This window comes from Borostomias antarcticus (assembly GCF_949987555.1).
Source record: "Borostomias antarcticus genome assembly, chromosome: 1".
Taxonomy (NCBI): domain Eukaryota; kingdom Metazoa; phylum Chordata; class Actinopteri; order Stomiiformes; family Stomiidae; genus Borostomias; species Borostomias antarcticus.
Window position 1 is genome coordinate 21446474 of NC_140234.1, and position 13867 is coordinate 21460340.

General features: G+C 47.3%; 1 protein-coding gene across 2 annotated transcripts in view; it reads left to right on the top strand.

The window, feature by feature from the left end:
* The window catches only part of erg (ETS transcription factor ERG), a gene marked incomplete at both ends in the record, with an annotated part of 40646 nt that extends 29686 nt beyond the window's left edge, over positions 1–10960 (top strand). Inside the window, 8 exons of one of the 2 annotated variants that reach the window (XM_084446409.1) lie at positions 1503–1678; positions 4747–4950; positions 7557–7637; positions 8689–8763; positions 9394–9456; positions 9718–9774; positions 9867–9935; positions 10392–10960. In XM_084446409.1, the coding sequence (XP_084302535.1) occupies positions 1503–1678; positions 4747–4950; positions 7557–7637; positions 8689–8763; positions 9394–9456; positions 9718–9774; positions 9867–9935; positions 10392–10960 (1294 nt within the window). The remainder of the gene's footprint in view (positions 1–1502; positions 1679–4746; positions 4951–7556; positions 7638–8688; positions 8764–9393; positions 9457–9717; positions 9775–9866; positions 9936–10391) is intronic. The other variant, XM_084446410.1, reaches the window with a different exon arrangement.
* Positions 10961–13867: the final 2907 nt, after the last annotated feature.

The following is a 13867-nucleotide window of genomic DNA, read 5'->3' on the forward strand; positions in this document are numbered from 1 at the left end:
TATACAATACACTGGATGTGTGTATGTACATTTTTTTCTATTCTATTCTATTCTGTACACATGCTGTACATATGGATGTACAGTATATAGTCCTCTTTTTATGCTTACTACTCTGTATCTAGTGAATTTTCTATCTATCTACAGTATAGGGCTGAAATCCTAGCAGTCTATAGGGATGAAACCATATTAGTCTCGTTTTCCCAATTATCCTGTTGACAACAAAGATGGCCACCAACATCTTGTCAGCGTTCTAGTTTTGAGTCTTGAGTCTTTGTCCTTCATTAACTGAACCACACTATTGAAATATTTGTGGACAGATGGAGGACATTAAATCATCGGAATTAGCAATGAGAATAGCTCCTTTTCAAGTCTTAAGTATCTGTTGGATGTTTGAAGCCGTTCCCGGGTCACATGGACCAGCCGTTCATACCCGTGGCAGGGCCGAGGGCCGGGTGAGGCCAACAGTTGGTTGACACATGACTTTGATCCCAATAAACGGTCTCAAAATTGTTCCTATCTCGGCCTTGTGAAGGTTGATATGAATTTATGTGACATTCCAGCTGTAATACGTCCCATCTGGCGGCCCTGCCCCTCGGGGGAATCTCCAGCCATCAGAACGGGAGCCCGGGTCGTTTACGGGGCCCCAGGGCCCCTGGCTCTCCTTCTCCTCCTCCTCTTTGTTATAACGGAGATCCCTCTCTTTAGCTGGGATAGGGTGAGGAGTCTGGAGTCTGTACGTCAGGAGATAAACAATCTGAGACTACTTGGTTTCGCAGTCTTGGGCGCGAGGGGGGGGGGGGGGGGGTCCAAATTGAGATTTCATGCTATGGGTGATTCCACACTGGAGACACGTGCGTGTGTATTTCGAAAACGCAGTTATTGCAGTTAACACACTGCACTGTAAATGCATTTCCACGGTGTTGAAATAAACTGTTGGATAAGTGAATCATCCATCGTCCAGTGATGTGATTGTATATGTGGATGTGGCAGCTGGTCGATGTGGGTGTTTTAAGGGGCCTGAATCTAAAGATGCACAACTGCTGGAACTATCGATAATTATTCTTATTTATATAGTTATTATTATTATTATTATTATTATTATTATTGATAAACTCTTATGAGCGATTTTGGGGTTCAGTGTCTTGCTCAAGGACACTTCAGCACAATGGGAGATGGGATCGAACCGGGGACCTTGCGAGCGACAACTGGTCAGGGTTAGAGTGTATCTGCTGCTGGTACCGTGCTTAGTTGACAGTGAGCATCTGTGCATCACATGTCAGGGAACTCTCCAAAACTAATTATTTTGCAACCTGCTTTAGTTACCCTGTGAGTTTGCAGGGAGTAAAAAGTGCCAAAGATGTGCTTTGTCACATTATCATACAAACTGCTAGACATGAGTTATAGCACCAACCATGTACAGTATAGACTTGATTCAGTACCACCAGCTACTGTACACCATTCTGATCATGTGTGTGTGTGTGTGTGTGTGTGTCTCCTGGCAGGACCTCCCCCGATGACTGTAGCGGAGGGAAGGGGGCTAAGCTGACCAGTGGAGCGGGGGGAGGAGGGGGAGGAGGGGAGGGCGCCACCCCCGTGAGCTACGGCAGCTACATGGAGGACAAACACATCGCCCCCCCCAACATGACCACCAACGAACGCAGGGTCATCGTCCCCGCAGGTAACGCCACGCCCAACGCCATGCCCAATGCCACACCCAACGCCACACCCAACCACATCACCCAGCTGAACCACTTAGGGCACTGGCCGATGCTCAATATCATTCCAGTACAGTTTGAATATTATCATTTAGATACAGCCTGAATATTATCACGTAGATAGATACAGCTCAAATAATTCAGCTTGAGTATTTTGGGGAATAGGGCCTTTATTTGGGAGTATTAGGAAAAGTATAAGCCAAAGTTAAGTCATCATATGAACTGTACTTTCTAAAAGAAATTGGGGAAAGTTTGCGGGTAGTGTATTTGTTGTGTTTGTGTGTATGTGTGTGTGAGAGTTTGTGCTACTGTATTAGATAGGGTCAATTCCTTTCCAAATATGAAACAGGTGCTATCTCATGATGTATGGTCTTATTTGCAATGAATTGCTGGCTCCAGCTGATATCATAAAACAAATATTTGGCCATGAAGCACTGAAGTTGTGCCAGTATTCGCAGTCTATAATATATATCGTAGATAACCATGCGGGGTTCACTATGGTGGGGTGGGGGGGGGTGGAGGGGGGGGCTGTACAGGCAACCTGTTCCAGTCCGATATTGAAACACCCCAATGTGGTTGGGCTCTTTCCAGTTCAACATGTGGGTCACAGCTTCTGATCGAGGACCGAATGTCTCTGCACACCCATCTATCAAAAGTAGGGACTATTTCCTGTGATCTGCAGCACCGAAGCCCTCTGCGGTTGTTGCATTGTCTGTCCATGTCTAGACCGTTTCCTCTAATCGCTCCTGGTCCAGGGAGGAAGGAGGAGAGCAGGAGGGAGGAGGAGGAGGAGGAGGAGGAGGAGGGGGGGGGGCCAAGCTAGCGAAAGGTATTCTTATTAGCCTCCATTCCGAGATGCACACCTGTGGCAGCGTAGTCTCACTGAGGAGCAACGAGGGAGGTCAGAATGAGCCCGACGATAATAAAGATGTCTTCTTAAGGACGTGTGAATACAAGCTCTTTAGTAGGAATGATTTAACTATCTCCGTTAGGGTAAATACATTTAATGGAAGCTCTCCATCGTTGGGGTTTCCACACCTTTCGAACGCTGTCATAGAAAGTTTCATGTTGAGTATCAGTCCACGCTGCTTTTCGTTATTGGATTTTATCCACGTATTTTATGAGTCACAGGAAACCCCAAAACCTCTGACAGAAACATTCACATTCTATACTGTTGACTGGCCTGTCCCATTGATTAGCACGCAAATAGTGTGTGTGTGTGTGTGTGTGTGTGTGTGTGTGTGTGTGTGCGCACTGTTGGGTTAAGCAACAGTCTGCTCCTCTGGTGTAGCGCAACTTCCTCTTCAACCGAAGCTGACAAGGACAATGACGGAGCATGTTAAGAACATCCTGTTTTTGCTGTTCAGCAAGCGGGAGGACAATAGCCACACGCTGCTCGGCCCACTGGAATAGGGAGGTCACCGCTGGACTTGTTTCTCTCTGCGCCGCGTACAGGAAATGCATGGTGCATTCCTGATATTTTCATTTGGGGGGGGGGGGCAGGCGGAGGTATTTCACCTCAGTGATGAGGCATATGCAGCCATAGACAGTGTTTTTCAGCTGCTTTCTTGAGAACAAGAAAGGTGGGTTTTCCCAGATGCAGATGAAACGCAGGCCTAGACGAAAAAAGAAAACAAGCACGCAATTTGAAAGTTACCGTTACACCACCCTACGCTGCGTAACGACGACAACGACAACGCGAGATTCTGAAGAAGACGACAGTCGAAACGTTAATCTGCCGTTTTGCACCGTGTTTATTTAATTAAATGGGCTAAACCTATCGCCGAGTGCTCCAGAGCCTTTCTTCTCCTCTACAACAACAACACTTGCCTTGAAACTCGTTTCCCTAAATAGATGTCTTCCTGGTAATTGAAAATTAGTGTCGCCCTCTTTTTTGGTCAATGTTATTATTCACGCGAACGTCACCGAAGCGTCGGTCCAGTCCCAATTTTTGATTTGTTTTTTGAGTCCCGTCTACATTACGACACGTTCACTACCCGCAGCGACATCCAGAACATGGGTTTGGATGGTTAAGTCCTCCCATATTGCATTGCGCCCCGAGGGCCGGCTGGAGCCGATGCTAGGGCCGTTCTCCCAAATCCTCGTTATCCCCTGCTCGTGTCCCCGTAGCCAGAGAACCGTCCAGAGTACCCAGGGTTCTCTGAGCCTGTGTTAGTACTCTTGCGTACCCTGGCTCAGCGCCATTCCCTTTCCCAAAAGTCACCGGGGGCTCGTAGTCTCCCCCCGGCCCCCGCACAGAAGGGGCTCTGCTTACCCCCGCTGCACACTGGCGCTGAACACGCCAGGACGGGCGGAGAGCAGACGGCCGGGGTTGGGTTCTGTACGCGTCAGCCATTTTTTGGACCCTGTTAGGGTTGGTGCAGGGTGTGTGTGTGAGTGTGTGTGTGTGTGTGTGTGTGTGTGTGTGTGTGTGTGTGTGTGTGTGTGTGTGTGTGTGAGTAGAACGGTAAGCCAAACTGGTGTGTGTGTGTGTGTGTGTGTGCGCGTGCATATGCATGTGTGTGCGTGTGTATGCGTGTGTGTGTGTGTGTGTGTGGAGTAAGGTGAGCCAAACTGGTGTATGTGTGTGTGAGAGGAGAACGGCGAGCCAAATGTGTGTGTATGTGTGTGTGCGTGTGTGTGTGTGTGTGTGTGAGGAGAACGGTGAGCCAAACTGGTGGGTTCCTATGCGTGGGAGATTTTGGTAGGACAGCCTCATATCGGGGGGGGAGAGAATCAGATTCTGACTCAATACCCCCGGTTTCAGTAGCATTCAATCCACTGTTATAGCACTGACCCTTAAGCCTCATTTAAACTTCATAAAACGGCTCATGTCTCATGGCTCTTGGTTGCCATGGAATGGAATGCCTGGGCATTGTCTTTAGCTTACATTCCATGGCAACCAAGAGCCATGAGACATGAGCCATGAGACAGTTTATGTATAAATTAGGCTTTAGTGACCACCTTTATAGAATGGTCAGGCGGTCCCTGATATTTCGGTAACACCCGTGACCTCCCGACCCCCCACCAGACCCTACGCTGTGGTCCACGGAGCACGTGCGCCAGTGGCTGGAGTGGGCGGTGAAGGAGTACGGTCTTCTGGACGTGGACACGGCCCTCTTCCACAACGTGGACGGCAAGGAGCTGTGCAAGATGAGCAAGGAGGACTTCCAGAGGCTCACGCTCAGCTACAACGCAGACATCCTGCTGTCTCACCTGCACTATCTCAGAGAGAGTGAGTCCCCTCCCCTCCCCCGCCCTGCCCCGCCCCCTCCGACCCGCCTACCCCTCTCTCTCTCTCTCCCTCCCATACCTGCTCCTCCCTCCTTACCTGTGCCTGTCTATACCACTACCTCTGTCTCTAGCTCTGTTTCTGTCTCTACCTCTGTCTCATTCTGTCTCTACCTGTCTCAGTCTGTCTCTACCTGTCTCAGTCTGTCTCTACCTGTCTCAGTCTGTCTCTACCTCTGTCTCAGTCTGTCTCTACCTGTCTCAGTCTGTCTCTACCTGTCTCAGTCTGTCTCTACCTCTGTCTCATTCTGTCTCTACCTCTGTCTCAATCTGTCTCTACCTGTCTCAATCTGTCTCTACCTGTCTCAGTCTGTCTCTACCTCTGTCTCTGCTGACCAGGAGGTTGGTGGGTCACCGAGGAGGCGAGGGCTTCCAGGACTAGAAGGCTGTAGCTTGTTATTTGTGGTTTTGAATGAAGAATAAAGCTGTTGAAATTCAATATTTTTATTCACCTCATATTTGTTCCGGGAAAATCGCAAGGTATCCAGATGTGTGGCTAAGAGCAGTTTAATTGGGTGTTTTAGTGCTGGGCTTAAACCAAAGTTGGAACACGTTGCAACTTTTCAGCACTGGAGTTGCCTAGGCCTCGAGTCTTGAGCAACATTCATTCCCGTAGCAAAAGTGTACAAATTGCAGTTTCCGTTACTTGTCAGCGTTGAGGTGAAAGGTTAGACTGCAGCCTTCCAGTAGCGAGCCTAAGCAGCTCCTGCATCAAGCCAAGTTCTCACTCGCGTGTTACTTCCTAACCCGCCGGCCTGCTGAGTGACATCTGTCCACAATGTCTCCTGTTCTCTGTCCACTGCTGCTTGGGCTGTACGACTCACTGCTACCGGCTCACTGCTACTCTCTCTCTCTCTCTCACACACACACACACACACACACACACACACACACACACACACACACACACACACTGTGGGCGTAGATGCTCTTTATGTCACAATAGTGGTAGATCCAATAGAAGCTGGTGTTGTCGTAGGCTTAGTGTTAATTGGCAGAAGCTCTTGTCTGTTTTTAATCAGGGGAGGTGCTGGAGATGGTGCTGATCATCTCAGATGTCCTCTCTCTGCTCTCTCCCACAGTGGAGTCCAAGATAAACGTCATTACGCAGAGGACAGTAGATCTTGCCAACAAACCACTACTCCCTTTGTTTCTATGTGGATCAGTGTCAGTTTTGGTAGCGTTCACAACACAGATGGGAGGTGAGGAGAATAGTGACAGATACAGACAGACAGACAGACAGACAGACAGACAGACAGACAGACAGACAGACAGACAGACAGACAGACAGGCAGACAGGCAGGCAAGCAGACAGACAGGCAGGCAGACAGGCAGAAAGGCAGACAGACAGACAGACAGACAGGCAGAAAGGCAGGCAGGCAGACAGACAGACAGACAGACAGACAGACAGACAGACAGACAGACAGACAGACAGACAGGCAGGCAGGCAGGCAGGCAGACATATACTGTATTTACAGGCAGACAGACAGATAGATACTGTTTACAGACAGACAGGCAGACAGACAGGCAGACAGACAGGCAGACAGACAGACAGACAGACAGACAGACAGACAGACAGACAGACAGACAGACAGACAGACAGACAGACAGGCAGGCAGGCAGGCAGGCAGACTGACAGCCAGATGGAGAGAGAAGGTGAGAGCCAGAAATGGTTGAATGATGTCATTGTTTTGTGTTTGAAATGGTCAGTACCGTGAATTAAAAACAATGTATAGTATTATGTGTTTTACCGTACAGTATTTGAACTCAAAATCCAGATTTTAAAAAAAACATAGGAAAATTGCATTTAGTGCAGATATAATAAAAATGTGTTACTTAATACGCAAAACACACACACACACAGACATATTCATGGTCCATGACAGGGAATGACTGGCTTTGGCTTCAAGCTCTGCTCAAATGGAAAAGACACCAGGGATGGTGGGGAGGGGGGTGGCGGGGGGGGGGGGGGGGGGGTGGCGCCCTGACAAGCTCTCCTTTCACCCCTCTCCTCCTCTCCTCTTTGTGCTTGGCAGCAGCTCCCCGTGTGCACGCACGTTCACCCAATTTATCCCGGCGGAGGCGAAATTGTGAAAAGCCACGGATTCTCACGGACGAACGTGGGCACGAGTGATTAACTGTTTATTTGGGTTGGACCTCCCCGCCATTGTCTGCTCCTCCCACCCTGGCGGGGGCGTGCCACACTCACACAACAAGTGTTCTTTCTCTCTTTCTCTCTTTCTGCTTCAGTCTCCCTGTCTTTCACTCTATTTCCACTCTTCCTTCGCGCCTCGCTCTCAGTCACCATCCTTACCTGGAAACAGCCTCGTCTTCACTAGTGTTTCACCTACATTACAGTACAATACAGTAGCACCTGTATTCAGTTAGTGCTTCACTTACAGTGGCACCTGTATTCAGCACCTCAGTGCCTACAGTAGCACCTGTATTCATGCTCCATGCTCCTGCACACGTCACAGGGTGCTGTTTGATTTGGTTTTTATTTGGGGGGAGTTCGTCTCTTCATATTCAAAAAAATGTTTTATTTCTCAGCTCCACTTCCTCACTTGACTTCAGATGATGTTGACAAAGCCTTACAAAACTCCCCGAGGTTAATGCATGCTCGAAATACAGGTAAGGAGACCTCCCCTCTGCCCACCCTTCCTCCTCCTCCTCTTCCTCCTCACCTTCCTGTTTCTCCTCCTCCTCCCTCTTCTCCTACTCCTCCTCTTCTTCCTCCCTCTCCTCCTCCTCCCTGTTCTCCTACTTCTCCTCTCCTTCCTCCCTCTCCTCTTCCTTCCTCTCCTCCTCCTCCCTGTTCTCCTACTTTTCCTCTCCTTCCTCCTTCTACTCTTCCTCTTCCTCCCTCTCCTCCTCTTCCCTCTTCTCCTACTTCTCCTCTCCTTCCTCCCTCTCTTCCTCCTTCTACTCCTCCTCCTTCCTCTCCTCCCTCTTCTCCTACTCCTCCTCTCCTTCCTCCCTCTCCTCATCCTTCTCCCTCTCCTCCTTCCTCCTTCTCCTCCTCCTCTTCCTCCCTCTACTTCTCTTCCTCCTCCTCCTCCTCTGGCTTGGCTTCTGCCACACCATACCTTCATGCTCACTGTAGGCAATACTGTACACTGACCACCTCTATAGGCCATCATTTACATTTTATACATGCAGCATACTGCTTTTGTAGTCGTCGTCACCAAATGATGTCACACTATCATGTTTATCAATGAGAACCTTTTCTCTCCTCGTTTTCTTTCCTCCTCTTGTTCGTGTCTCAGTATTCGTGTGCTGTTCCGTAACGATGCAGTAGGATAGCAGTACATTCACATGATGATGCTACCTCTGTCTCGATCTACCTCTCTCTGTCTGTGACCTCTAACAACCACGGCATCACTCTGCTGCATCCCGACCACGTAGAGTATCCGAGCTAAACGCATGTGCTTCGGTTTAACGCTGATCCATATCGCTGGAGCTGCATCTGCACCAGCCGCCCCCCAACCCCACCCCCACCCCCAACCCCGGCACCTCCGCGCCGATCCGTAATCCTAATCTTCCGACGGACAATCCCGTTTGTCCGAGCAAATTCAATCCCGACGCTGAGAGACCGACGCGTCGCCAGAATAGCGCGTCCTTGTGATGATGGAACCAGGATGATGACGAGTGTAACGACGGGTCTCTCTTTCGCTCCCGACAGGAGGGGCGAGTTTCATCTTCCCCAACGCGCCCGTCTATCCCGCAGACTCCTCGCCCAGAGGCGCGGTCAGGCCAGGTGGGTGATTCTGAACCGCTAAGAGACTCGTCCCGTAGCAGCCGAGTATAAGCTCTCTCACTGCCGAGTTTAGGCCTCCAGGCACGGTATGAAGTCTAGAGGATCAGCAGGGGGAGAATGTCTCAGTAGGAAATATTGGAACCTTTCACCCCTCTTAAAACACACTGACACACTCCATATATTGAGGCTCATCCCATAATAAATGGATTGTAGGCTACTATACACAATGTAGAGGTACTGCATGGACATGTACAAATACATTAGCCTGTAGAAAAGAGTGCAATTTACAACAGGCGGGCTTTGGTTAAAAACTGTATTTTAGTGGCGCTATCGCATGTTTATATTTCAACATAAGCGTTCCACACCCTTGAAATAGAGCTACTGTAGCCAGTTTTCTGTGTTTGGGCTGTGTGTATAGTGGGAAAATCTTTGGCAATCCACCATCCCTGCCTCAGACCGATGCGGTGAACCACAGAAACGCAGCCACCCCTCAACGTTTGTTGTTATACTAGCGCCCTCTACATGGCCTACGTGGGTAACTGCAAGCCAGGCAGCCGGTTGACTATTCCTGGAGCCTCTCACCTGATGTGTGTAACTTCACTAGCCTACTGTGTGTATGTAACTTTACAGACTTGTCATATGAAGCAGCCAGAAGGTCTGGTTGGCCTCCTCAAGCTGTGTCTTCTACCAAAGGTTTGTAGGCAAATCAACATATATCCTTTGTAAAAAAAAAAAAAAAAAAAAAAAAATGTGTCAAAATACAAAGCAGAGAGTTGTATGTTAAAGAAGGCCTTTAATCCACCGCACATAATGTAAACAAAACCTTGAGGGCGGAACCACTGAACAGGAAATGCTATACCCCAAGATAACAAAGGTATTTTGGCCCTGTATACATTTGGAACCTTGCCCTTGAGGAAACTCCCCATTAATATTTGGTTAACTTTATCCCTTTAGGTTCCCAGCCCTCCCCTGCCATTGTGACCAAGACAGAGGAGCAGAGACCTCAGCTAGGTAAGACGCTAACTCCTGGCAACAAACTGGCTGTTGAGTTGAGATGAGTATCGTCTTTCTCATTTTTAAACGTATGCTTTTCATTTTCCTAGATCCTTATCAGATTCTAGGCCCCACGAGCAGTAGGCTGGCCAACCCAGGTGAGTTCTGTGGCTTCAGCGGTTACACAGCGCTGTTTTATCTGTTGTTTATTTATTTAGATCAGGACAGTGCATATTGATAAACGTGTAAAAAAACATGTAAATATGCCAGATTGGAGCCCGGAGGCTAGTTTCCATCTGGAGTCCATTAGGCAGGTTGATGTTACAAAACAAAGTTACATGAGGTACATATATAAAACACAGACACAGTACAATATATAAAACATAGAAAAATGTCATGCAGTTAGAAGTGTACGCATTTTTGGTTGGCTCTAAGCCACACCTTTAGATGCCCCTTAAAGGTGGCAAGAGTGGGGCAATCCCTTATGAATAGGGGGAGGCTGTTGTGCTACTGTGCATTGTTCTCTCACTGCGTCTGCCTGTCTGCGTCCATGCTGCTACAGTACAGTTTATAGGATACAGGAAATATAACGAATACCAACGTCATATTCAGTATATACAGCACATCGCTTCCAGCGTCGCTCACAAGTAGTGATTGTTTGGACTTCCTGTGTTGTCCTGCAGGCTCGGGTCAGATCCAACTCTGGCAGTTCCTGTTGGAGCTGCTGTCGGACAGCGCCAACTCCAGCTGCATCACCTGGGAGGGCACCAACGGCGAGTTCAAGATGACCGACCCGGACGAGGTGGCTCGGCGCTGGGGCGAGCGCAAGAGCAAGCCCAACATGAACTACGACAAGCTGAGCCGCGCGCTGCGCTACTACTACGACAAGAACATCATGACCAAGGTGCACGGCAAGCGCTACGCCTACAAGTTCGACTTCCACGGCATCGCCCAGGCCCTGCAACCCCACCCCCCGGAGTCGTCCATGTACAAGTACCCCTCCGACCTGTCCTACATGAGCAGCTACCACGCCCACCAGCAGAAGGTCAACTTCGTCACGCCCCACCCCCAGGCGCTGCCCGTCACCTCCTCCAGCTTCTTCGCCGCCCCCAACCCCTACTGGAACTCCCCCGCCGGTGGTATCTACCCCAACGCCCGTCATCCTGCCGCACACATGCCCTCCCACCTGGGAACCTACTACTAGACCTACCTTAGAGGGGAGGGGCCTGCGCACCTGGGAACCTACTACTAGACTTACCTGGGGGGGGGGGGGGGGGGCTCGCTCACCTGGGAACCTACTACTAGACTTACCTGGGGGGGGGGGGGAGGGGGGCTCGCTCACCTGGGAACCTACTACTAGACTTACCTAAGGGGAGGGGGGGGGGGGGGGGCGGGGTCTCGCTCACCTGGGAACCTACTACTAGATCTACCTGGGGGGGGGGGGGTGTGGCTTGCTCACAGTGAAACTGGAGGAAGAGACGGGATGGAAACAGGGCAGTGTGGGACTTAATCTGCCCCTCATCAACAAGGAATTACAAAGGGCTTCTGCTTAGGTCATGTAAGAACCAGGGAGGCATGCTACAGGAAATATTAGAGTAACGTAAAGATTAGAGTAAAGTAACGATTAGAGTAAGGTTAAAATTAGAGTGAGGAAAGATTAGAGTGAGGAAAGATTAAAGGTAAATATTAGAGTAAGGAAAGATTAGTGTAAGGAAATAGAGTAAGGAAAGATTAAGATAAAGATTCTAGTAAGGAAAGATTAGTGTAAGGTAAAGATGAAGGTAAAGATTAGAGTAAGAGAAGATTAGTGTAAGGTAAAGATTAAGGTAAAGATTAGAGTAAAGGAAGATTAGCATAAAGACAGATTAAGGTAAATGCTGTAATACTCACACGAGCAGATGAGGGAGCCTTTTTGAAATGGATGAGAAGGGATAGTGGAGGACTAGACATGTAAAATCATCAGTAGAGTATGTTGTAATGAAGAATGGCATTATGGGATACGTCGTTTCAGAGAAAGGAACATAGTCTTTGAGTAGACATAAAAAGGAGACATAAGTAGATTATATTACATAATCATGTTCTTGTTTTATGAAGGGCGATAAATATACCAAAAAAATACAATAGCTGCATGAACAGTTACTTTTCTATATGTTTTTAAACTATAAACTACCTTATTTAATGAAGTAAACATATCAAAGACTGTAACAATAAACGGAGATGGCTGAGATGTGAGAAGGCGAGAAGAGGATTATGGGAATGTGAGTTTCTAGTACTTCTGCATACACAGGTGGATAAGAGACAGGTATTAGCGGTAGAAAAACTGTGAACAGAAGCATTTACAGGAACCCCCTTGGGCTTACCAGTGCTAGATGGTCGCATTGCACGACCATGTTAGCGATAAATCCGAAGTTTAATCTCTATGGTTTGGACTCACAGAATCACATGGGACCAAGGAGAGCAATGGGGACCAGAAGCTTGAGGACGGTGAATATCAGAATGAACGGCTCACGAGAGACACTGAAATATGTGAAAAAATGAAGTATTATTCCTTTGGATATAAACTGCTATGTCTTATCAGTATTACCATACTACATAGTAGTACATATGGCATTATTGGACGTAAAGGGAAGCTTTTCTTACTTGACTGTTATTCTTAGAGTGTGCTTTGACAATCCATCAGTGTTTTAGGGGGGGGAATTTGAAGAGTGCAAAGAAAACTGGAATATGCAGGATTTGTATAATGTTGTATATGACCTCAAATCTTTTTAGGAGGAATGAGGAGTTTGCTTTACCAGTGCCTACCACAGAAACTCCCAATTCAGCTAAAGAGATTTTACAAACGTGCCAATTTTGTTTATCTTGTTTTTTGTTTCTTTCCTGAGTCGCGAACGCTGTGCGTTTGTTAGATTGAACTATAACTAAGTCTGTTATATTTCTTTTATATTATAAATATATAACTTATACATTTATACACTACGAGTTGATCTCAGCCAGCCAAAGAGACACAGACAATGTTTTTATGATAGATATAGAGACGAAAAAAGCCATTCAAGGGGATCAAAGTAGGCAATAAGCAATTCAAAACCATTGTGGCCTTTGAACTTTAAGCTCTGAATGCGGTTTACATACATAATCTATATACTGTATACAAATATAAAACTGATTGTGTTGGCCAGGCAAGATGTAAGATCTGTTCAGTATTTGTTTTACAGAATGCAGATTTGGGTAGCTGCCAAACCTTAGAAACTGGGAAACAGGACTGAAATACTGAGATTTTTTTTTTTTTTTTGACGTAAAGGAACGAGAAAAATGATATACTTTGATAGATTTTTCTACTATGTCATTTCTAATAAAGTATTTTCAACCAACATGCCATCCGTCCAGTTGAAGGTCAAAGTTGAAAGACGAGAAGAGGTGTGTTGTGTCTTGGATCCGATGAGAAGTTGCCAGGTGCCATTGTTTAGACCAAAAACAGTGACTGTGTGCCAGCAACCAAAGGACAGGCCTTGTTGGCTCATCACCCAATTGTTGCCACAACAACAAAGATGAATAACACAGCAGTGTGTGTGTGTGCATGTGTGTTTTACAACCTCATAATGGGATATGAAACTAATCTTTCTAAGAGATGACGGTTTATTCATCACGGTTTATTCATTTAAAGATAAAGAGCAAAACACATGTATCATATCCATTATCTTAAAAACCAGATTAATTATAAGCCTATCTGCCTTTTGCAGTAAAATGTCATATTGCATTCCGCCAAAAATGAAATTGTACATCTGTTCTCCTGGAATAATCTGTGTACAAGATCATTCATTCTAATACAACAACAGTTACTGCAGCATAGATTCGATTACAGACCAACCCCAGCACCTGAGGCCTGTTTGTTCCGTGTGTACGACTCGCAGTAGAAGAACAGTTTCGCACTACACATGAATGTACTCCAACGAGATATACACTGATAAGAAAAACATTTCGCTCACACGGATTAAAGGCATTGATACAAAAAAAGCTAGGAAGAACTGAGGACAGACAGTAACTATTCCACGATAAATCATCTTGGAGGCGAATGTATCGGCCTCCATTTTGCCCCCCCGAGAGTTCCTTTCCT